Source organism: Hyla sarda, chromosome 6, assembly GCF_029499605.1.
Source record: "Hyla sarda isolate aHylSar1 chromosome 6, aHylSar1.hap1, whole genome shotgun sequence".
Lineage (NCBI taxonomy): Eukaryota > Metazoa > Chordata > Amphibia > Anura > Hylidae > Hyla > Hyla sarda.
The window spans coordinates 102,113,298-102,138,342 of NC_079194.1; the positions used below are offsets into that span (position 1 = coordinate 102,113,298).

Below are 25,045 nucleotides of genomic sequence, written 5' to 3' on the forward strand. Positions count from 1 at the left end.
CCTGCTTCCACTTCCTGTGTCCTGTCCTACTGTGAGACGGACTTCCTCCAACAACTGGCAGCAGACAGCAGATTGTAGGGAAGAGAGACACCTAGTGGCCAATACTAGAGCTATTTCCTGGGATAAGAATCACATGACTATTAAATGGAGGACAGTTGTTTGATATGAAGTGACCACTTAAGTCAATCTCCCCTCTTCCCATATGTCTGATTATTTATTTTTAACTTTCAGACAAGTTAATGACCTAATAAAATGAACACACCAAATGTACATTAAATATAAATGTATTAGGTGGAGTATTTTTTAAATTAAAAATATTTCTAGTGGCAATGATAATATTATACTAAAAAATTTAATAAATCTAAAAATATCCAATTACATAGATGAGGCTTAATTAAAAATAAAACTCAAAAGTAAGAGGGAAGCGTGTATTTTTCTGGAGAAGGGATGACGGCTGCATGAGGACTGGGATTACCTGACATCTGATTTGGCCTCTATAATTTATGACAGAGATGCTGGTGCCAGATACCAATTATCTTTCCCTCTACCTAATGCAAATACCCTGAACATTCTGACTTGTGGGTCCCTGGAGCTAAAACAACCACTGTAAAAGGCAGAAGGTCATTTAAATGTCAGCAGTATTACTCCAATTATGCCGGATTGTCACACTAACAGATCACCCATGCGTAAAGCCAAACATTACACATTTTTAAAAAGACGTTCAGATAATCCCCAAATAGGTGCGTGTCCGTGTGTTTCAAGGACCTGACTATTAACTATGTTACATCAGGTTTATAACCGGAATACTGGGCAAAAAATGTGTATATTTCAGAAGGGTCCATGGAATCTTCTAGAAACAAACTGACACTACAAAATGTGTGCACAATTAAGAAGACCTTAGAAATAATATGAAAAAATATATAGATTTATGAATGTTACAATACAGAGTGGTTGTAATAATTCCATTTAATTGAATATTGTATTGTCTAATCGATTTCCCAAAACATTATTCCATACGAATTACGAGAGAGAAGCTTTCCATGAATCCAATATGATCCTCTTCTTGTTAATGAGGTATTATGCTCCATAACGATAATGTGGCCCCACCAGAAGAAATTATATTGAGGACCATCCCCTATCTATACAGAACATGGCAACATATTATTGCGTTGTAACCTTTGTTATCATTGCGCACACAGGAGCTAAGAACAGTCTTTTGTAAATTGTCCCATAAGATATAGACCCTAGAGGTAAACGCTTAGAAGTCTGCTCTAAATGGGGCCAGCTACTGCTGGAGCTTTAGGTCCCATAATCAGATTATGGGTCAGAGTCTACTTCTTGATAATTCTCTTATAATTTGGTGGGCCAGTCTCAGGTGTCCATGCCCACCCATTAAAGACGACCTGTGGCCTATTTGAAAGAACAGATTTATTTAGGTGTGAAAATCTTTGGGTCCTTTTAGACAGGACAATGGGCTGAAATTAACAAGCACCAAACTTAGTAATCGGCAATCATTTGCTGAGCCTGAACAAGGCTCAACCAATCGCACATTTGCTGGATCGTTTGTGTGGCCTTTTAAATTCATCCCATCAGCCACACATCCCCTGTGTACACAGGGTGATGTGTAGCCGATAATAATGCTTTCATTGGCCACACAAAGGATGCGATCAGCCAGTGGCCCATTTTAATAGGTTGATTATTAGGAGAAAGTCTTGCTATAAATTCTTATTTATCTGATACTCGGCCCATGTAAAAAGTCCTTTAGGCTGAGGCTTAAAGGGGTATTCCAAATTTATACATCTTATCCCCTATCCAAAGGATAGGGCAGTGTTTACCAACCAGGGTGCCTCCAGGTGTTGCAAAACTACAACTCCCAGCATGCCTGGACAGCCAAAGCTACCAAAGGCTGTCCAGGCATGCTGAGAGTTGTAGTTTTGCAACATCTGGAGGCACCCTGGTTGGGGACCCCTGCGATCTCTGTGCAGCCCCCGATATTCTGTGCCAGGCACTGCCTCCGAGATGGGGATGTGACATCACGGCCACGCCCCCTAGTGACATCACGCCACATCCCTCCATTCATGTCTATGGGAGGGGGCGTGATGGCCATCACACCCCCTCCCAAGGACATGAATGGAGGATCGTGGCATCACTAGTGGGTGTTGCCATGATGTCACGTACCTGTCTCGGAGGCAGCGTCTGGCACAGAATGCCGGGGACTGCACCGAGATTGCGGGGGTCCCCAGCGGCGGGACCCCTGTGATCATACATCTTATCCCCTATCCTTTGGATACAGCATAACATGTATTAAGCTGGAATACCCCTTTAAACCCCCATCCCCAATCTTAAAAAAAAAAAAAAATGTAGGAGTACATGGTGGTTATTAAAATACATGAATGGGCCAAACATAAGCTGGAGCTACTCTTTATATGGTATGTTCATATATATATATATATATATATATATATATATATATATATATATATATATACATATATATATATATATATATATATATATATACACACATATATATATATATATATATATATATATATATACACACACACACACATATATATATATATATATATATATATATATATATATATATATAAAACCTGTGGCAGAAATTTCTATTGACCTTGATGGGTCTGCATCAGATTTGTATGTATTGTACAAGAATATGCTGTGGCTAATAAAGGGGCGTTTCAAGTGGGTGACCTTTCCCTTTAATGCTAACTTGCCCCACAAGGGTCTGTATCGGAGGTAATATTGATTCTCATCCAACGCACCAAAAGAAGACGACTCAGATTCCTGATACATATTTTCTACTGATATTTTTGATTCTAGGGAGAAAGACTCCTTAAGTGTAATGAAATTATATGGGAAAGATGCTTGATCACTGGAACTGAATAACCTAATTCAGACTAATGCTTTATATACAGGATTACAGCGGCAGTCAAATATTTCTGTATCCGATCGGCTTTTTCTCTTGACATTTGAATGCTGAGCAATATTAATCAATTGTCTGGTAGGTCAAAGCTTCACATTTGGAGACAGGTCCCTAGGCAGAGTCTCAGGAGAGACTTGGGATGATAGATATGGAGTAGAATGTGTAAGGAGTTCTGGATGGATGGGGATGTGTAAACATTATAAAATGTCAAAAAATAAGTAATGGGGCAAAGTCGTGAAAAATGATGATAAGGAAAGTGTCAGTGTCATGTACATGTCTACACTCCTGGTATATCCTGGAGACTGCTAGATAAAAAAGGGAATCTGCAACAAAATCTGCATGTAATTCCTACGTTTTTTGCTGCATATTGGTGACAGATCTGCATGAAAAACTTCTGGTGCTTGTGGAATTATCATAATGGGGTGTATAGAGTCTGAGTGCCTAGGGTAACACAAGCCTACCTCACTATCATCCAACATTACACGTGTCAATGCATTTGAATGTTTCCACCAGACTTAGCTTTCTCCTGCTCACACTCGCCAAGAATTGTCTCTTACACTGGGAGCCACTTCCTTCCTAGAAAGCTCAACCCTGTGTTCAAGAGCTCTCAAAGGTGCTTTACACTGAGCCAACTCCGCTCCAGGCCATAGTGGAGTACAAGGAGTATGAGCCGTCTCTTACGGCACTGCTCCATATTTTCTACTCTAGTGGCAACGCAGCTTCCTCATGAACCACAATATCACAAAATGTAAATACTTGCCAGCTACTGAGGGGACAAGAGAGACACACTGCCCTGTCTGAACCACCAGTGGGGTCATGATGACCATCCTATGTAAGAAAAGAGGCACAGTGGTTGTCTGTTTTAAGAGCATTTTAAGCAGGCATGGGAGGGGAATAAGAAGGTAGGTGTATCCCTCACTTTGCACCAGAGAATAAAAGCATTTTGTTACGTAAGCATAGGCAGATAAAAGAAAAGTATAATATTTTTCCTTATCCTAACAGTTATCCAAAAGTGTGAGCAATTTAAAATGTGAATTGCAGCTGACATTTTCCCCTTATAGGTGTATTCCCCTCTCAAGAAGTTATACTTTATTCACAGGATAGGGGATAATAAGCTGAAAGGTGGGGAGAGTGCACTACGCATTTATGTAACCAGCAATCCACTTATTATAGGGCTTTTGAACATTGTCAAGCACGAGCTTGGGAATGCTCGGAAGCCCCATAGAGAATGAATGGAGAGCTGGCTGCACTCTTTTCATTCCAGAGACTGTGTTTTCCTTGGGATCAGCCAGGGTCTCACTGATTGGACTCCCACCAATCCAAAGTGTTACCCACTTTTCTGTAGATACAGGATAACTTCCTGAGATAAGAACAAGCTATGTATTTTTCACAACAAACTGAGTAGCCATCTAGACAGATCCATGACACTTGTAGGTTATATTTGACTATAGTAAGCCAATAGAGTCTCCTCTTATTTAAATCACTATAAATGTGTTACTATAGAACCATAGGGCAATTTTTTTCTCTCACAGAGGTCAGTCATAGATCACTGAAACTAAATCAGGAAGGGTGTATTTCATTAAATTCCTACTGTGCGATATACTATGCTTAACATAGCCAGCAACTCAAATAAGCATAAAACTCTGAAGGAATCTATCCGTTATTTATCATGTTTTATACAGAATTAAGTACGCCAAGGTCAATTTCTTCCCCGTGAGAGGAAAATTGGATGAAAGACTAAATTTAAAGTCAGGCCCATGACACGGGGTCACCTCCCTAGGAGCTGTAAACAAATTAGTATCTATTGCACATATCTATCATAAAACAACTTACAAAGTAAAAGAATGGAGAAGAATGGAAACCACAGCTCCCGTAATCCAAGAGAGCGGGTGTTGATATTACTATTACTGTACATTAACATAATTTTATATTCAGATATGAATTATTAACTACATAAGAAAAGCGGCTATTAATTACATTTAGCTTTATTAATAAAAAAGGCTTATAGCCAACATTTTATGAAATAGAATTTATATAGTGCCATTGGATTCTACAGCACTTTATAATTCTGAGGTATTAGACAATACAATATTACACACTAAATATTCAAACAAAAGTAGTGTGGGCCCTGCTCACGAAAGCTTACAGACTATGAGGAATGAGGTTGAGACAAAAGAAAAAGTGCTTTATTAAAGGGGTACTCCGGTGAAAAACCAAATCAACTGGTGACAGAAAGTTATACAGATTTGTGAATTACTTCTAGCTAAAAATCTTAATCCTTCCAGTGTTTATCAGCTGCTGTATACTCCAGAGGAAGTTGTGTAGTTCTTTCCAGTCTGACCACAGTGCTCTCTGCTGACACCTCTGTCCGTGTCAGGAACTGTCCAGAGTAGAAGCAAATCCCCATGGCAAATCTCTCCTGATCTGGACACTTCCTGATATGGACAGAGGTGGCAGCAAAGAGCACTGTGGTCAGACTGGAAAGAACTACACAACTTTCTCTGGAGTATACAGCAGATGGTAGGTACTGGAAGATTAATCTTAAGATGTTTAAAAGGAAGTAATTCACAAATCTGTATAACTTAATGGCACCAGTTAATTTGAAAACATTTATTTTCCACCGAAGTACTCCTTTAATACAATAGTACAACCATGTTTTATAAATAGGGGAGGTTACATCAAAGCAATGTGAACCAGTCACCAACTAAGCTTTGAATTTATAAAAAGCATAGAGAGTAGGGGGGAGACTGCCGAATATGGCACTTATGATGTCTCCTAGAGCCAGAGGTCTCCTAAGGGGGCAACGTGATAGTGGGGGAGAACAAACAGGGAATGTAAAGAGAAATGGATGGACAGGAAAAATCTGTGGAAATGGAAAAATAAAAGGCACAAAAGAAAAAAACGGCATGGAAAAGGAATGATAAAAAAAGGAGGAGGAATAAAAGAGGAAAAGGATATCCCTTTCTGCCAAAAAAACACCTCAATAACACCAACACAGACACCATCTCTTTTCAGTTACGGGGCACAGGTTGACCACAGCTTTGTTACAGTTATACGATTAATGCCGGTTCAGCATTCATATGATTAGTATTTTAAGAATATTTTGTCAAAACTAGGAGTGGAACAAAAAAACTGAGGAAAACTATAATGGTCCAGAAGAAGAAGCACCTTTTTCTGGACCCTGTTTTGGTTAAAAATACTTGCAAAAATACTATGTGTGGATCTAGCCTAAAGGGGTTGTGTCTGGCAATGTTTTTATTTTATTATTTTACTAAGGGGGCAAACTAGTTGAAAAAATAAAAATTAAAAAACACTAAAACCCCAGACAAACTCTGCAACTCTGTCCCTGCTGATTTCCTGGTACCTGGTCTTAACACTTAAGAAATGACTGGGAATACCCGCTCAGCCAATCACTAGCCAAGGCAGGTCACTACTGTTGTGGACATCAGCAGGGACCCAGTGTCAGAACAATGGTGGAGCAGTGATGAAATTAAGATTTGTTTGACCCTTTTAACTATAAAAGAAACTCTGGACGATTCTTATCCATAACCATCTCCAGCATTACTTGCCCAGAACCCAATAGCACAATGAAACAAATAATTGCTCTAACCTTAATTATCCAAAACTGTGACCAAAACATTAAGGAAAAAAAGTCCAAATTTAATTTATAATTTGGACTTTTGCTGACCCACTGGGAAGGGATATTTGTACCTACCCCAGCCACTGCACATCGCTATGGTGGACCTGGCTTATACATTTACCACACACACTGCCATTTATATTACTGGCCCACAGCCAACTCTTCAGGGTAGATGTATGGCCAGCCATAGGGTTCCCAGAACACCAAGTACAAGTGGATGCACTGACTGGCTGTCTGACTACAGTACAGGGAGATACTACATGTTCTGTACTAACTTTTAGGTAGACTGTGATTTAAAGCTTCCAGAAGCTCTTTCTTACTTTTATATGTAAGGACTTGTTTTATGTATATTAGTTATCTACTTATCTTTCTTTAATCCTCACCTTTTCCTATTTTTGGATGACATTTTTGGGGCTTCAGAACTAATTACGAGGTTCCCATAGAGTCATGGTCTCAACTTACAATGGTCATCCTGGAACCAAATAATATAGTAACTTGAGGGACCACTGTACTACCGGGAAAAGCCAACACCGTGACAATCGGCTTCAGTATTATAAACTGGATGTGATGATTCTCCAGCACGATCCCTATACAAACCAGTGCTGCTCAGATCAGACTGTAAACTGCACATGCATGCCGGTCCCTAGATTGTAGTCATTCTTTCTGCTGGCTTTATTGGCTATTACCCATTGACAGGAAGCACGAGCTGCCTCCTTCATTTGACTAATCAGTATATGAGCCGTATGTAATTTCCCCTATATATTTTTCAGATGGATCACATGAGTATGTGTAATACCCCATAAAACCGCTCTCTGAACACTGCCAAAAGACTACGATATTGGATCCAGGATTTAATACTTTATCTTCCCAATACAGCGCTGGTTAAACATTCAACAGGTTTCTGCACATATGCTTTACTGCCCAATAAAAAGGAAAATAAGTCTCCCCTTTAAATAGGATATCGTTTTCCTTTAAGATTCATTTGTTTTATAGTTTTTCAGGCTGTGCACTTTATACGATCGGTGCTTTATTGCCGTCCGGCATGTATTTTTAATGTTTGCAATTAGGAAGCCGAGAACGTCGACCAATCTGCCACCCTCATGCTATTCCCACTAAAATCACTGATGTGCATTAGCTGCTGCTGCATTATGGTTGATACAGCCTAATAATATGGTCTAGCACCCTGTACTTGTCTCGAAATTTTTAGATCTTCTGTCTGGGAGACAACATAAGGCTTATTAAGAAAGTGAGATTTCTTTTGGCCTACTTTCAATTATGAAATCTTTTTTTTTTTTACATTCTCTCCATAATATGGTGAAATATACTGTTTCCCAACCAGGGTGCATCCGGTTTTTGCAAAACTACAACTCCCAGCATGCCTGGACAGCCTTTGGCTGTCCGGGCATGTTGGGAGTTGTAGTTTTGCAACAGCTGAAGACACCCTGATTAGGAAACACTGTAATATCACAGATCACAGAGACCATTAGCTCAGACCTCTGATGAAGCTCTGAGGTGCGAAACATGTAAGGGGGCTATTGGTCTGAGTTTTTAATAAGCCACTGGTGTCACTGGTTATATTTTTATTATACTTGTTGTTAGGACTGCAGCCATTTACAGTATATATGATGTGATACTCCCAGTGTTATACGATTATGGAAGAATGCCCTCATGTCACAATCATGTATACCTATTATGGCTAGACTGGTGACATTGGGGTTTTTAAACATTTTTTGGGGTTATGCTTTTTAGTAAACTAGTTAATAAAATTGATGTTTTAGGGTGGGGTAATAATAAGGGTATATTTGATCCCAGGAATGAGATTTGTTGGTTCAAGTTGTAACTTACCCTTGTCCTTGCTGAGGCATTATTTTGGAGTGGTATCACAGAGACAACCACCATTATAGCACCATAGAATATAGATGAATCCAGCAGAGGGTCCCAATAAAAGATTCAAGTTTATTTGGAGACAAATCCATTCTGCTTGCAGAAACACAGATCTAACACATTTGAGCTTTTGAGCTTTACCTGAAGCCCTTAGTCATAAAAGAAGGGCTTAATCTTAAACTTGTGTTTCTGCTTTTGGAATGGATTTAAATATGTTCAAATAAACATGAATCTTTTATTGGGACCCTCTGCCCTGGATTAAAGGGGTACTCTGGTAGTAATGGAATTGAAATCAGTATGGCTGAAAACTCATACATGCTGCATCTGCTAAAACCGGTAAGCACAAGGCATACACAAGAATATTTACATTATTCTATAATAACAGCCTATACTGCACTATACATGCAAAAATAGAAAATTACTCTTTTAGGTGCATCCAGTACAATTTGGTAGTGTCAAAAAAGGTATTATAATTCATTGTAAATAAGCTTTACCTTCTATTCAGTGTAGATAACACTTTAAGGCTATTGAATAAAGTAAGGCTATGCCAGACTTCGAATATGTAGATCACTACAAGTTGTGACACTACTAAATTAACACCCATTATACACACATTAAATACACACTGCATATTAAAAAAAAAAAAAAAGGGGAGTAGGCTGATCTGTAGACTATAAAACTGACTGTTTCTACGCTGGCGCCCATTGCAACATCACATTCCATCAGCATCAGTTGGTCACGGTTCATGGATCATGTATTACATGTGAGATTTTTAGCTATCATTTAATGTGTGAAATTGACTAAAAATGGCACCTAATTATACAGTTATTGGTATGGATATGCAAAGACTATATCGTAATCCTCCAAAAATGTACCCCATTCACCTTGACCGTAGAACGCCCCATACATGCTAGTATCTATCCCAGATTGGCATGTCAGCTTGCTAAAGAAGTCAAAAAACTATTGGTTAGAATTTAGCATTCTAAAAATTCCTTACTTAACTCTAAGGCATAGGAACGCATGTTGGGTATTGTTTCCTAGTAGTAAAAGTAATAAGGCAGGGAATATATGAATAAGATAATAGAGGTATGCCAATACATAACAATGGTAGGACTCTCTCTAGATAAGGTCATTAGTTAGTTGTACCCTATGGGGTACTCTTGTAAGGAAAGAAAGGTATGATAGAGATCCAGACACAAAATTCTCTACCTCATATACAGATGTTTGACTCAAGTTCATGACAAATAAATAAATGTATGTAGGTATGACTATGGCTAAAAAGTCCCACATGTCAAGTATAGCCTGGGCTACTCTACATAAATGGCTACAAAGACTGCGGTAGGTATGGACATCCAGGCTAGACCCATGGGAAAGGGTAACCAAGAAAGGCTTGTCAATGCCTTAGGTTTATTTCAGAGGACACAACAGGAATAGCTTTTCTCTAAAGACCCCTGTGACTCCTCTTTTATTTACAAAATCCAAATAGAATATAAAGAAAGAGATAACATTTGTTCAGAGTACTTAAAAATGATGACTGAATTATTATGTTCCATATCTCTTCAAATATCTTCTTGCAAATCATCTTTAGCAGGTTATACCAAGACCAAGATAAGTTTTCACATTCTATCAATATGGACTCTTGCTATGAGGCCAATAAATTTTCTATATTGTACATCACTTCCACAGATAGGCCTTAAATAACCAGTTCTATAATAATTCTCCATTCTATTTTCCGGAAAGGTTCTTCATAAATCTCCACAATAAATTCAAAGTGGCTTCCACCATTTGAAATTTGTTTAGAATATGGTGAGTGAAGAAAACTAGAGTTGCCTTATTTGTGTGCATATGTAAGACCGGTCGTCCGCCATAGCACATGATGAATACACTATAAGCCTCCATTTGGCAGGCAGTTTAATGGAATATCAATGACACAGTTCTGTAGACTTATAAAGCTTTTAAATAAAAGGACAGTAAATCAAACCTTTGTTGTCCTTGTTTAGAGCAGAACAATGTGTGACACTTCCATCATTTTATATCTCGACTAAGTCTACTCTCAATGGACAAGTGTATGATATATGGCACTAAACAGCATAAGTAACTGCATTGATTCAAAACGTGATCGGAAACCATCATTGTTTCAGACCTTTACCAAATGACCACAAGTTTAGCCAGGGATATAGCTACAGCGGGGTAGAGATAGCAGTTGCATTTAGATCTGGTACTTAAAAGGGCCCCAAAGACCCATCTGCCATATAACACACCAGTAATGTAAAAGTTTCACAAAAGTTATTAACTGAAAGGCTATATTCAGTCCACATTTTTAGGTCTAAGTCAAGCTATCTGTCAGCAAAATGTTAAAGAAGAATGCCACCATACAGTTCTAACAGGCATATTAAAAGGGTATTCTGACAATGGGTAAAGAAAAGCTGTAAAAGCATAAAGCAACTCAGAACTGGTAAGCAATAACCAAAAATCTGTTTGGGGGGTCTTACAATTGTAATTCCTGGTTGAAAAGTTGCTCAGTACTACAATTCACTCATAGCCATTAGTGAGGTTGCAGCACCTGCTCATTCATTCCCTGTCTGCTCTTTCGGTGTCATCATATCACAAGGCAGCATGCTGTAAACACACCCTCATAAAAGTCTCAGTTAAGATATGTATGTGTATATAACAGGGGTGGTAATGTAGAATATAGGGTCTGTTCAGAGGTGGTGAAATCACTCAGGGGGGTAGTGAGCTCAGAGACACCATCCAGCAAAGCCTCCTGAGACAGCAGATGATCTTAGGAAGGAAGGAGGAGCCAGGGAGCTACTGAGACAATACCATATTGAAAATGAAAAGACTACACAAATTCCTATTGGGGTTGAATCACAAAAAACATGCTGAAGCCAGTACAATTTGTGGTAGCACTACAATAACAATTTGTATATGTTGGGCAGAGAGATTTATTATTTTGTTGCCATACAAAGTTACCAAATATATACAATTTATCTTCATACACAAGGTGGTGGACCATAACTTGCACACAAAGTGCACATGTTCATGGAATTTAAAGGAAAACTGTCACTAAACACCCCCGCACTAACCAGAGGTGCTGGCTGGTAGTGCGGGAGACGCTGATCAATATGATGCCTACCATGCCCGGATCTGTCCAGCCGTTCACCCGTTATCTTCATTTTTCAAGATATGCAAATCATCTTCTAACTGGTATGGGCGGGGTTACTGCCTTCATCTGGCACTGTGATGTCAGCGCCGCTGGTCCACAGCACTGCCCGGCTTATGAATATTCATGCCCTCCCTCCGCATCTCCCTCTCCTCCCCGCTCTGTATGTGACTCCACTGCGCATGTGCCGGCTTCCTATGTACACCCGGAAGAGGCTGCAGGGCAGCTTCATTCCAGTGGAGCGGAGCTGCAGTTAGGGTGTAGTAGATAAAGGTGCAGTAAGCCGGAACATGCGCAGTGGAGTCACATACAGAGCGGGAGGAGGGGGAGGAGTCACATGCAGAGGCAGGGCATGAATATGCATAAGCCGGGCAGTGCTGCGGACCAGCGGCGCTGACGTCACAGTACCAGATGAAGGCAGTATCCTTACTCGTGCAAGTTAGATTTGCATATATTGAAAAATGAAGATAACGGGCGAATGGCTGGACGGATCCAGGCATGGTAGGCATTTAGTGACAGTTTTCCTAGGAGTATTACAGAATTAGACAATTTTAGGTGCATATACTATGACAATGGCATTAAAGTATTACACAACTGTATGCTCCCCCATTCCACCATTCACACAAAAATTATTAATAACTACACTGTCCATACAGTTCCAAATGCTAAATAAATATGGTATATAGGAAGCGAAGACAAACAATAGTTCATAGATTACTATACCACTCCAACCTCCACAGAGGATAATAGGCGCTGCCAGTAGGGTGATCCAGAAGTGATAATAAAACTTATTTTATTAAAACATGCTGTACGGAACTCTTGAAATCATACAATGACCCAAGGAACAAAACTATACCAATCCCTTAGGTTCCTTAGGAATATACATTAAATCCTGTCAAGTTTAGTGTTCAGTAAAGTTTCAGGACTGCACCGCATGTGCATAAAACTACGAGAATATCAATAGTGTATCCAAAAACATGCAGCAGTATGAATATAAATTCTTTTTTTACTCACAAGGCACTGCATGGCGATAAAGATTATTTCGTATTATTTGCTGCAGTTCATGATCAGGGGATGCTTTCTGGAACCTCTGGTTTAGATAATGCCTCAGGTCCTTGTTCAGTCGGCTACCTAAAAAGAAACAAAAATAATGGAGGAGTTATTGACAGAATGCACATATAAATGTTTATATTTATGTTTATATATTTAGAGTTTGTATGTAAGAAAAAAAAAATTCTTTAAAAAAAAAGTACAGGCCATGGACCCAAAATGACCGCTAGAATTTCAATAAAGGACAGTAGGATAGTTTGCTTTATTTGCAATAAGATTCCTTCTGCCGTGACTATGCAACATCCCGTGGTTCAAGTATAATACTTCATTTAAATAGTCTCTCCAAAAACCTTAAGAGGAGGAAAATTGGAGCAAATGGACCCTTTAATTGCAATATAGCAGTCTGAAAGAATCTCCTAAATGCAATGGGAACATTAGAGTTCACTGAGAAAGAAATAAACTTGCTGTGGAGAATAAAAGTTGCACATTTCAATTCTGCAAGTTCAGCAAATTAAACCATAAAATATAAGTGTAAGGTAATGTGCCTGCTATGTATAGACATTTATAATAGGAAGCTGCTGATGACACTGTTTTAGTGTATGCAATTTGGAGAATATTAGTTTATCTACTTAACAATGATTTGTTTAACAAAATAAAAAGGCAGCTATAGTACAGTATATTCCATTGTATTAATACCTTTCTACCCTATTTTCATCTTCAGGAATAGACACTTTAGATTTTAATAGGTTGTCTCCTCTTTACAATACCTATGAAAATAAACTATGTTTTCCACTACTGACGTGGTCAGTGATCATCTGTTATCTGTATTAGGGTAGGGTCACATAGAGCGCATACGTAGCGTAAAATGCATCGACGGCAGTCTCAAGAGCGAGCTCCCTGTTGCGGCCGGGTAGCTCTATGCGTCCGCTCGCAGTAGCGAATTTCCTGTTTGGACACGGTGTCTGCTCATAGCAGATGCACAACGATCAATCTGTGGATAGGGGATAAGATGTTATGTACCGGAGTTTCCTTTTAAAGGGGTACTCCACTGGCCAGCGTTCGGAACTAAATGTTTTTGCACTGCGGGGGTCGACCATGCTCCGTCATGATGTCATGGCCACGCCCCATCAATGCAAGTCTATGGGAGGGGGCGTGACAGTAGTCACGCCCCCTCCCATAGACTTGCATTGAGGGGTCGTGCCGTGAAATCACGAGGAGCGTGGCCGACCCCGCAGTGCGAAAACAGCGTTCAGAACATTTATCTCCAAATGCTGGCCAGTGGAGTACCCCTTTAACCCCTTAAGGACTCAGCCCATTTTGGCCTTAAGGACTCAGACAATTTAATTTTTACGTTTTCATTTTTTCCTCCTCGCCTTCTAAAAATCATAACTCTTTTATATTTTCATCCACAGACTAGTATGAGGGCTTGTTTTTTGCGCGGCCAGTTGTCCTTTGTAATGACATCACTCATTATATCATAAAATGTATGGCGCAACCAAAAAACACTATTTTTGTGGGGAAATTAAAACGAAAAACGCAATTTTGCTAATTTTGGAAGGTTTCGTTTTCACGCCGTACAATTTCTGGTAAAAATGACATGTGTTCTTTATTCTGAGGGTCAATACGATTAAAATGATACCCATTATTACGTACTTTTATATTATTGTTGCGCTTAAAAAAAATCACAAACTTTTTAACCAAATTAGTACGTTTATAATCCCTTTGTTTTGATGACCTATAACTTTTTTATTTTTCCGTATAAGCGGCGGTATGGGGGCTCATTTTTTGCGCCGTGATTTGTACTTTTTTTTGATACCACATTTGCATATAAAAAACTTTTAATACATTTTTTATAATTTTTTTTTAATAAAATGTATTAAAAAAGTAGGAATTTTGTACTTTTTAAATTTTTTTTCGTTCACGCCGTTCACCGTACGGGATCATTAACATTTTATTTTAATAATTCGGACATTTACGCACGCGGCGATACCAAATATGTCTATAAAAAATGTTTTTTACGCTTTTTGGGGGTAAAATAGGAAAAAACTGACGTTTTACTTTTTTATTGGGGGAGGGGATTTTTCACTTTTTTTTTACTTTTACTTTTACATTTTTTTACATTTTTTTTTACACTTGAATAGTCCCCATAGGGGACTATTCATAGCAATACCATGATTGCTAATACTGATCTGTTCTATGTATAGGACATAGAACAGATCAGTATTATCGGTCATCTCCTGCTCTGGTCTGCTCGATCACAGACCAGAGCAGGAGACGCCGGGAGCCGCACGGAGGAAGGAGAGGGGACCTCCGTGCGGCGTTATGAATGATCGGATCCCCGCAGCAGCGCTGCGGGCGATCCGATCGTTCATTTTAATCGCGAACTGCCGCAGATGCCGGGATCTGTATTGATCCCGGCACCTGAGGGGTTAATGGCGGACGCCCGCGAGATCGCGGGCGTCGGCCATTGCCGGCTGGTCCCTGGCTGCGATCAGCAGCCGGGATCAGCCGCGCATGACACGGGCATCGCTCCGATGCCCGCGGTTATGCTTAGGACGTAAATGTACGTCCTGGTGCGTTAAGTACCACCTCACCAGGACGTACATTTACGTCCTGCGTCCTTAAGGGGTTAAAGGGGTATTCCAGGAATTTTTTTTTGACTATGCTACAGGGGCTGTAAAGTTGGTGTAGTTCATAATATAGCGTCTGTACCCGTGTGTGAGGGTTTTCTCACAATTCTTCTGTGATTTTCACTCCAATATTTATTTTTACCAGCATACAAAATGTCTGTTGTCTCGGATTTTTCCCAGCTTGCAATGCGGCTGAGACCTGACCTCACTTGTCAGCTGATGACAGGGAGCCTGTCTGCTTCAATGGGTGGAGTGATCGCCTGGTGGGAGAGAGATCAACAGCAACTAAGGCAAAAGCTGTAGGCACCCTGATTGAAAACCCACAGGTCTTTTCATGGATGCAGGTCATTTATGTTTCAATGGGTGGGGTGGCTGATGTGTGGGAAGGAGGAAAATTTAATTGTGGGATTTGTAGTCAAAAAAAGAAAAGTCAAACAGGAAATACAAGTTCACAAAAAGCTAGCCACAGTGTTATGGTAATCTCACAACATAGCCATTTAGCCAGAAGACAGAAGCAGATCCTTCCTAAGCATGTCCATTACTGTCTGCCAGGTACATACTAAAGTCCCCTTATGGTGGATAACCCCTTTAAGTCCCCCTAAGAATCCAGAGGCAACCTATTTCAGGCAGAATTTCTTTTGCAGAAACCAATGTGCACCATGCTTCAGAAAGCTTTAATAATACTCTTCTTTTATGTGGATTGAAGATCTTTTTTTATTAATAGAGCCTGCCTCTCCTTGCAGTAACCTTTATTCAGCCTTCGTCTACATCTCTTATACAATGCTGCATTAACGGGGAAAAAGATGTATCTGTTCTTCCACAATTTATCTGCAACCTCATTAAAGTTCAGAAAATATCACAGAAGGACTGAGGGTAATGCATGATCATTGGAAATAGGCCGGAATCCTAAGCGAGGAGCCATATACCAGATAATGGTTTGATTACATACATAGCAGAGCAACGTAATATCATTAGGGAAATATTATTTGTGACCTTAATGGCATTCATGGAAACGGTTTGTGAAACTGACCTAAGATTGTACAACTCGTGTCAAATTATGGAAATGTGTTCTGCTGGGTGTAATTGAGTGAAACTGATGTCTCACGGGAACAAGCCAATGTTGTTTAGGGAGAGAAGAATAGACATTTTTTTTTGTGTTCTTTTAAAGCTATAGCTACCATTGCAAATATAGTCACCTGAGAAATTTAAAGCGGAACAGTAACCAAGAATATGCTTGTGAAGCTGCACACACATTCCACTTGGTCTTCACAAGTATATTCTCGGCATAGAGTTAAAAATAAGTTATGCTGTATTATACTTACCAAAAAACTGCTTTATAAAACCTTTGTGAGCCGGGCTAACATGCGGAGAGGTAGTGCCCTGGGTCTGCTCTGTTCCAGCACTGCACCTCCTCCCTCCAGTTATGTCATGCAGTTGCTTGACAGCTGGCGCACCACAGCAGAGCCGCGGACCCCATGTGTCAGTCAACTGTGTTACGTAGCCGGAGAGAGGCAGTGCAGACCCAGGGCTCCGCCTCTCTGACTGTTGGCCTGACTCCCAAAGAAATTATAAAGCTGTTTTTCTAAGTATAAAAGAAGCTTTAAAGAGTAGCTGCCTCCCATGCTTTTTTTTTCCTGTCCCTGCCTATTGCCCATCTATCCCTAACCCTCACCCTGCCTTTAAATTTATTTTTTACTATCTTAGAAATGGCTTTTTGTCTACCTGGTAGTGTGCTCTCTTACCAGGCAGATGTATAGATGAGCTAAGGGAGGAAGTCGGCCCCCAGCAGGCATCAGTGATATCGCGCCTGCTGGGGGCCGTCTTCCGCCCTTAGCTCATCTATACACCCTTAGCTTATCTATACAGGCCATGATTGTTTTCCTAACAATGTACCTACAGCTTTTTCACAATTCCGACTCCCAGCATGCCCTTACATCTATTGGCTGTCAGGGCATACTAGGAGTTGTAGTGGTGAAACAACAGGAGGCACCCTATGTTGAAAACAATCTATCTTTGTTACTGCATTGACTGTTTAAAACCATACAAACTAAACAGTCCTATGGATTACATGGCACTAACCTGGCATTGTAACATTTGTTGGGACTGTGGTTGTTGGAACCAATTGCCAATTAGTGGGACCATTGACATCTTGCAGATATCTCTAAAAATCTTCCAAGATAAAGAAGAGGCACTATTTAAAGTGGACATGTAGTTTAAGGAAATTTTTTAGGGTAAGTTGTCCGCTTTGTGTATATAAGAAATAGCACTATTTTTGGCCAATATATAACTTGTTATGACATTTTTCACTAGATGTCTGCACTGTGATGGCACCAACTATTGTGGTAGGACAAATTAGGACACATATTTTGACATAATAGCATGTCACATGCCATACTGATGATATCATAGTCTTGGCAGTTTGTTCAAGTTTGGTATGGTTTAAACCCAATATTAAAAGGGTACAGGAAAGTGAAGGACAAGCTGACTAGTTAGGGTCCGACAACAGGGACCCTTACTGATCCCGAGTACAGGGAGAAAATAGTCCCTGGAGTAAATGGAAAGCACCACACATGCACGACCAATGCTCCATTCATTCTATATGAGGCTTCCAAGTAGCACTGAGCTCAGTGCTCAGCAATGTTTGGAAGCCTCATGAAGAATAAATGGAGCATTGGCCCCCCTTTAGCGGGGAGCCCTGTACATTCCAGGGGACATTTTTACCTCTGCTCTCCTGATCGGTGGGAGTCCCCGTGGTGGATTCCTAACCAATCAGCGTGATATACCCTATTTTATAGATAGGGGATAACTTTGTGAGATTGGAATACTCCATTAAAGAGGACTGTAATATCCATGGCCTATTCTTGGGACAAGCCATCTAACCAGTTGGGGTCTAAATTCTGGAACTCTAAGCCCCCATAATGCATGACACCAAGAACAGAAATAAGGCATTGTCTCCTCTCTAAATATGTATAGAGAGTATTACTCTTTAGAGAAGCTGGATTCACATAAACTCCTTCAGCCCAACCCAATAGTCTGCATACCCGATAAATCAATCATACACAATTCCCATTATCACACCTCATCCCCTCTGTTCTTTGAAAAAAGCACAAAGAGCATATTTATTGTAGTAATTTATTTCTAAGCAGCAACAACACATTGCATTCCAAATCGGGATTGACGGTAATCCTGCAATAAACCCCCACACAACAATCTACATTATAAGCAGAACCCTAATCCTATTGTTTACAGTTACCTCTGGGGAAATAACCTATTTTGTTTCCTTGCATGATAACTCACATCATAAATGGTATTTTTTAGGGCTACATTAGCTGACACTCATTTGAGTCAGTTTCACTCAATAAATCTCATAGTACGTGTGCAGTCTTGGCTCGGAATTAATTTGTCTGATATATACCAGTGATTCTCAGCACGGATGCTGCCGTCTGTCCAAGTAGAGTACTCAAGACAAACATTAAGGGACGTATATCACTGAAGAGCTGGTGGTAGAATGCAGATAGTCTACAGAACACTCCTTGAATGTGGAAAAAGAGGATACTTTCTGTCCATGAGACAGTACACGTGGACAGTTTTCAGAAGACCTGACAACTCTCTTGCCCCAAGCACCAGGAGAGTTGCCAACTTCACTTCAAAGGCTACTTCAAGTGCTGGAGTTACTGGAATTTAAAAGTGTAAATCATCACCTGACATACTGTAGGTTTTATAGGGCTTTGTGCATGTGTAAACAATTTTCTACCACTTCATCTCAGGTTTGTGTGTGGTTTTAAGGATTGTATTCTAAGAAGTTTCTTATTTTGGTTTCATAAGAGACAAGAATAAGCAACATTTATAAGGGAACTAAAAAGGTATACATGCCATAGGGACTGGCAATGAATAGGCAAAAGAAGGATGATAGCAGTGCAGTACTGGTCCTAGTAGGTCTTTGGGTAACCCAACTGGTCATGGCATTAGCTTCAATGCCATGCAAGAGAGGTAAGACCAGGACCCTATATACCTCTGAGAGTCATTGGTTTACATGGAATTGTGAAGGTATAACAGTCTCTAAATAGTCAGAGATTGCATACAAGGTCTACAGTGCACCTTGAGACACATATTTCCAACAAAACAGCAGGGAATCCATTTACTTCATCTAAATTACCATAAGGAAGAACATATTAAATTTTTATCAACCTAAAGGGGTATTCCAGCTGTTTTCATTTTAATTCATACATTGGTTCGGCCATGTTAAACAGAAAAAAAAAAGTATCTAAAAAACTTACTTACCCCCATTCCCCCACCATTTGGTCCCCCAATCTTTTTCCTGCTTCAGAAAGCACTTGGTGCAGGACCTGCCTTATTAGCCAATCACTGGAAGCAGCCAGTGATACAGCATGTCTTTGACTGAGCCCACCATAATGGAAGCAGAAAGAGAAAGGAGATTAAGGAACTGAATAGAACCAAACAAGAGCTTCAGGGGATCAAAGGGGGATCAGGAGTATACAAGTATAGGGTTTTTGGCTCTATACATGAAAAAATAAATGTTCCAAAACTTTTTGAAGGTGAGGAGAAAAAAGAAAAACTTTCTTGTTTCCTGTTGCTGGTCCCAGTAACATATAAATTAAAAATTAAAAAAAAAATGCCAGAATACCCTTTTAAAGGGTATTCTGTTATACTGTTATCTGATACGGTATGTGCACAGTATGCAAGATGCCCTGGCATACTGTGTGTGGTAGGTGCTACTGAATGAATCAGTGATATGACCATGTGGACCTTCTCTAAGTAGATATTCCATGTAGAGCAGATGCCACTGAATGAATTGGCACTATGACCTGGTGGATCTGGAATGTCCACATTAACAGCAATGCAGTCCACCTGGTATTCTGACGAAAGAATGAACATGTTCATTCTTTTGGCGCAGTCCGGAATTTAAATTTCACTGTGCAATTCAGCAGTGGTGCAGCGGAATCTTCCTGAAGACAATGGAAGGCTGTTGCATTGGAATTTCTGTAGTGTGTATGGGCCCTTGGGTTAAAGGGGTATTCCAGGAATTTATTTGACTATGGTACAGGGGCTGTAAAGTTAGTGTCGTTCATAATATAGTGTCTGTACTTGTGTGTGATGGTTTTTTCACAATTCTTCTTTGATTTTCACCCCACTATTTATTTTTAACAGCATACAAAATGACTGTTGTCTCAGATTTTTCCCAGCTTGCAATGCGGCAGAAACCTGATTCACTAGTCAGCTGATGACAGGGAGCCTGTCTGCTTCAATGGGTGGAGGGATCGCTTGGTGGGAGAGAGCTCAATCTGCAACTAATGCTACAGCTGTAGGCATCCTGATTGAAAACCACAGGTCTTTTGATGGATGCAGCTCATTTATGTTTCAATGGGTGGGGTGGCTGATGTGTGGGAGGGAGGAAAATTCTATTGTGGGATTTGTAGTCAAAAAAAGAAAAGTCAAACAGGAAATACCAGTTCACAAAAAGCTAGCCACAGTGTTCTGGTAATCTCACAACATAGCCATTTAGCCCCAAACAAGTGCAAATCCTTCCTAAGCATGTCCATTACTGTCTGCCAGGTACATACTAAAATCACCTTATGGTGGATAACCCCTTTAACTGCTGTTATAAGTGCTGTCTGCAATAGAAGACCCATTATGAATGACCTTTTTAAGAAATTTTTTGTGAAAACTATGTAGTGTGTCCATGGAGTCCCTAGCAGGCGCGACGTCACTGAAGCCCGCGAGAGCTGTTTCTCGCCATGCCCCGCACACACTTCCTGAGTTTGGTCTTCTGTCAGGTTGGGAGGAGACCAAACTAACTGTTTGACTTGCAGCAGGGAACAGAACAGAGCCACCTAGTGGCCGATTTTTCAATCACATTTAAAACATATAAGAGGTTAAGAATTTTAACAGCAAGTAAATAGCAAAGTGTCTTATAATTACATAAAGAACAATATATTAAAAGTTTAGTTTGGTGACAGATACTCTTTAAATAGACATCATGTAATGCTTAATTTTCTCTCTGGTGGCACTACAGAAAAAATATTTTTTTCTAGATAACCCCTTTTAAGTCCATCTAGGGACACATCGGCCTAATTTGAAGAATTTCCTATAAATTTTGTCTCTCAAAAAAAGGTTTTATGTTTTTTTCAGAACTGACAAGCAGAGCAGCTACTTGTACATCGTCCCAGCAATAATTTTATTATCATATCAATATCATGACACTAAATCAGCAGGAATGATATGGTCCTTCTGCCAACTTGAATGTTGGCACATACACCTTTTCATATAATGCTGCCATGAAATATGTGCTGCAAGACGACGACATCTGAAAGATAAAGTTATTCCAATAACAGATGTACACATCTGTTACCATGGCAGCAGCTGCTAAATTTACAGTGTGCCTGCTACCTTTTCCTAAATTAACATAATGAAACCGCCAAAGGGCAGGAATCCAGCTGTTAAAAAATTAAAAATATGAATATAAGGATAATGGGTTAATTACTAAGTAGGCAATGGAGAAAATAACAAACCCCAATCGGAGATGCCTGTGAGTAATACTGCACTCCTGATGGAGCAGATCGCGGTGCACGCGTTTAATTGCTGCGTTGCATCTGTTCTTGGCAACATTTGGAGGAGAGGGAAAAAGATGCAAATTGAATGCATTGTCAGCTGTTAAAGCACCATTCAAGTTACTAGGCCAAAATCTGCTACATATGTCCATTGTGTACCTCTAAAATGACTCCGACTTAACTAAGACACCCCCACCCTACTATCATTGTGTCACATTTCTTGTTCCCTTTAAAGAAAATGTTTCAAAACCAAATTCCCCTACAGATCTGTATAAAAACTCCCTTCTTGGCCTTTTCGCTAACATCAAGCGTATCATCTGTTCTTATCAGTGGCTAGGCCTGGGCGACTGAGACAGAATGGGTGTTATACAGATGGGGGGAGATTTATCAAAACCTGTGCAAAGGAAAAGTTGCCCAGTTGCCCATAGCAACCAATCAGATTGCTTCTTTCATTTTTAACAAAGCCTCTGTAAAGTGAAAGTAGAAATCTGATTGGTTGCTATGGGCAACTGGGCAACTTTTCCTTTGCACAGGTTTTGTTAAATCTCCCCCCGAGTAGAAGCTTTGGGTTACAGGGACTGGTCCAACTGCGACTCGGAGGTCAAACCAACTCTCTGGATCTGACCACTAGGTTCGAGTAGGCAGAGAGCCCAGGTGGATGCCACGTCTATGGAGGGGGGAGGAGGGAAATGGAAGGGATGTGTGTGTGAACATGCACAGGCTGCAAAAAGACAGAGAGAAGAGACAAGTTTGCAAATAAGAGATCACACCCGCGCTTTATACACGGCCTAGTCTGCTCACTACTGCTTTGTCATGCCTTACAGGCTACAGCTGCAGTTTAGGATGTGCACAGAGACAGAGACGTGCAGGATCTGTGTGTGTGCAGTGTGTGACAGACACCATAGACATTAGGCTCTGACCACCAGCTCTAGGAGAACTGAAAATTACATATTTATTATATATTTCTGCAAAGCAGAAATTTGATGAAAATACCATATACAAGTTATATAACTGGCAAAAAACAAACAGTCCTGCTCTCATGTAAACACATACAACGCAGCTTATCCTAAAAAGTCACCAGAAACAACAAGTACACAAAGGCCCTTATTTACTAAGAGTGTTGTGTAGGTTTCTTTGTGGCTTTTAATTCCCTACAATTTATTTTCCAGGGTATTTATTAAGGTTTCCCTACATTTTCCACTTTCCCTACATTTTTGCTTTTTTTTTTTACACATGCTCTGATCTGTCGGGTTTTCCTCAGTTCAAATCCACCACATTTTATGTGGAAACCTTTGTAAATATGTTGGGTTCTTGTGAAAATGTCGGGAACACGCCCCTTTTTGGAGACCACACCCCCTTTTCCTGGTGGCCATGCCCCTTTTTCGGGTTTTCTTAGCAAAATGGAGAGTTGGTCGGGTCCTTTCAATTCTGGCGCAGAATCAGGCGCAGACACAATTTCTGGCGCAATGTGACAGAATCTGGTGCACAACCCGACAAAACATGTCGGGTTTGCAATAGTAAATGAGGGCCAAAGTATACAAATATATATATATATATATATATATATATATATATATATATATTTTTTTTTTTTTTTTTTGCCTTTGCTAGATTTGGTAGTTATAAAGTCTAATCTGCTACCAGATGATAACATAATATATAGGAGGCATCCTCATGTTCTTTTAGTGAGTCCCAACAGTGAAAAATATTGAAAGAAAGAGGAGACCTTCCATCCTACGGATACCTTTCCACAAAACTATTGAGCAATCAATCTTAAAGATTTCTACCGTGATGAAAAAAAAATGTATATCACAGCCCATAGATAAGCATGGCAAGTAGCAGAATTTTTTCTAATCTTAAACAGCTTTTTAACAGATTTAATAATAGGAATAACATAGTAAATAAAAAGCTTCAGATTCAAGTACGTGGCGGTCATACAGTAATAGAATACAAGTAAAGCAATGTAAATACACAATAGTCTTTAAACACAATGCAAAGTGCTCATTCTAAATGCCTCATCTAACACCCACATACTGCATATTGCAATACAGAATACTCCCTTTCCATTACATGCAATAGCTATGAAACAAAGAATTGTTCAGACAAGAACAGACACTCCAGCCCTACTGTATTATAAATGCCATTTCACTAGCACATCCACTTTACAATGCTTTAGATCCGATATAAACAAGTTTTGAAGAACAAATCCATTCACATCTGAAATTTTTTTTATTGTTGCTTTACCATGATGCCTAAGTATATGCCTAACTGGGCATTTATGGCATAGAAACAAGATATGCCATGCATGTGTAAGGCTGCATTCACACCACGTTTTTGCGATACAGTTCCCGTATCAGGTTTGTGATGAAAAACGGATTCCTCAAAACCTGACTAAACTATATCAAAACGTGTGTACAAATTTCAACCCATATACAGTTAAAAACCGTATACGGTTGCAACCGTATGTCCGGTTGCATCCGTTTTTTTAAGAAAAAAAGTACACTGTATATGTTTTTAACTTTTCACTCCATTTTCAATAAAGTTTCACTTGTTTGATTGACATTCCAAGAAAAATAAACTGTGCAAAGTCCAAAAATGTATGGTGAAAACCAGATGGAACCGTACGCACATACGGTTCTGTACGGTTCCCATTGACTCCCATGTTTTAAAAAAACGTATACGGTTTAATACAGTTTTTCACCCGGACCAAAAAACGTGGTAGACTATGGTTTTGGGTACGGGAAAAAGAACTGACAAAACCGTACAAGACGCAAAACGGACACAACCTGATGCATCTTTTGGCATACGGTTTTCAGTACGGTTCCATACGGTTTTCAATGGAGAGTCAATGCATACGGTTTTCAATAAGGTTCCGTACGGTTTTCACATTGAAAACGTATACGGGAACTGTATTGCAAAAACGTGGTGTGAATGCACCCTAAGAGATGCACGTCCCACCTCTGGATATGAGCATAGCCTAAGGGTCTATTCACCCGGCAGAATTTCCGCTTGTGGAATTCCGCCTCAAATTAAAGCCCATAGACTTCTATGGGATTCTGTACTCCCATTCACACTTCTGAATTTCCGCTTGCGGAAATTCAGAAGTGTGAATGGGAGTGCGGAATCCCATAGAAGTCTATGGGCTTTAACTTGAGG

General features: G+C 39.8%; 1 protein-coding gene across 7 annotated transcripts in view; it reads right to left on the bottom strand.

The window, feature by feature from the left end:
• The window catches only part of MAGI1 (membrane associated guanylate kinase, WW and PDZ domain containing 1), a 550,433-nt gene that overhangs the window by 297,773 nt on the left and 227,615 nt on the right, over positions 1–25,045 (bottom strand). For 5 of the 7 annotated variants that reach the window (XM_056524555.1, XM_056524557.1, XM_056524553.1 and 2 more), the window contains exon 2: positions 12,655–12,767. In XM_056524555.1, the coding sequence (XP_056380530.1) occupies positions 12,655–12,767 (113 nt within the window). Of the gene's footprint in view, positions 1–12,654; positions 12,772–21,850; positions 21,963–25,045 lie in introns of those variants that run through there. The other 2 variants (XM_056524558.1, XM_056524556.1) reach the window with 2 other exon arrangements.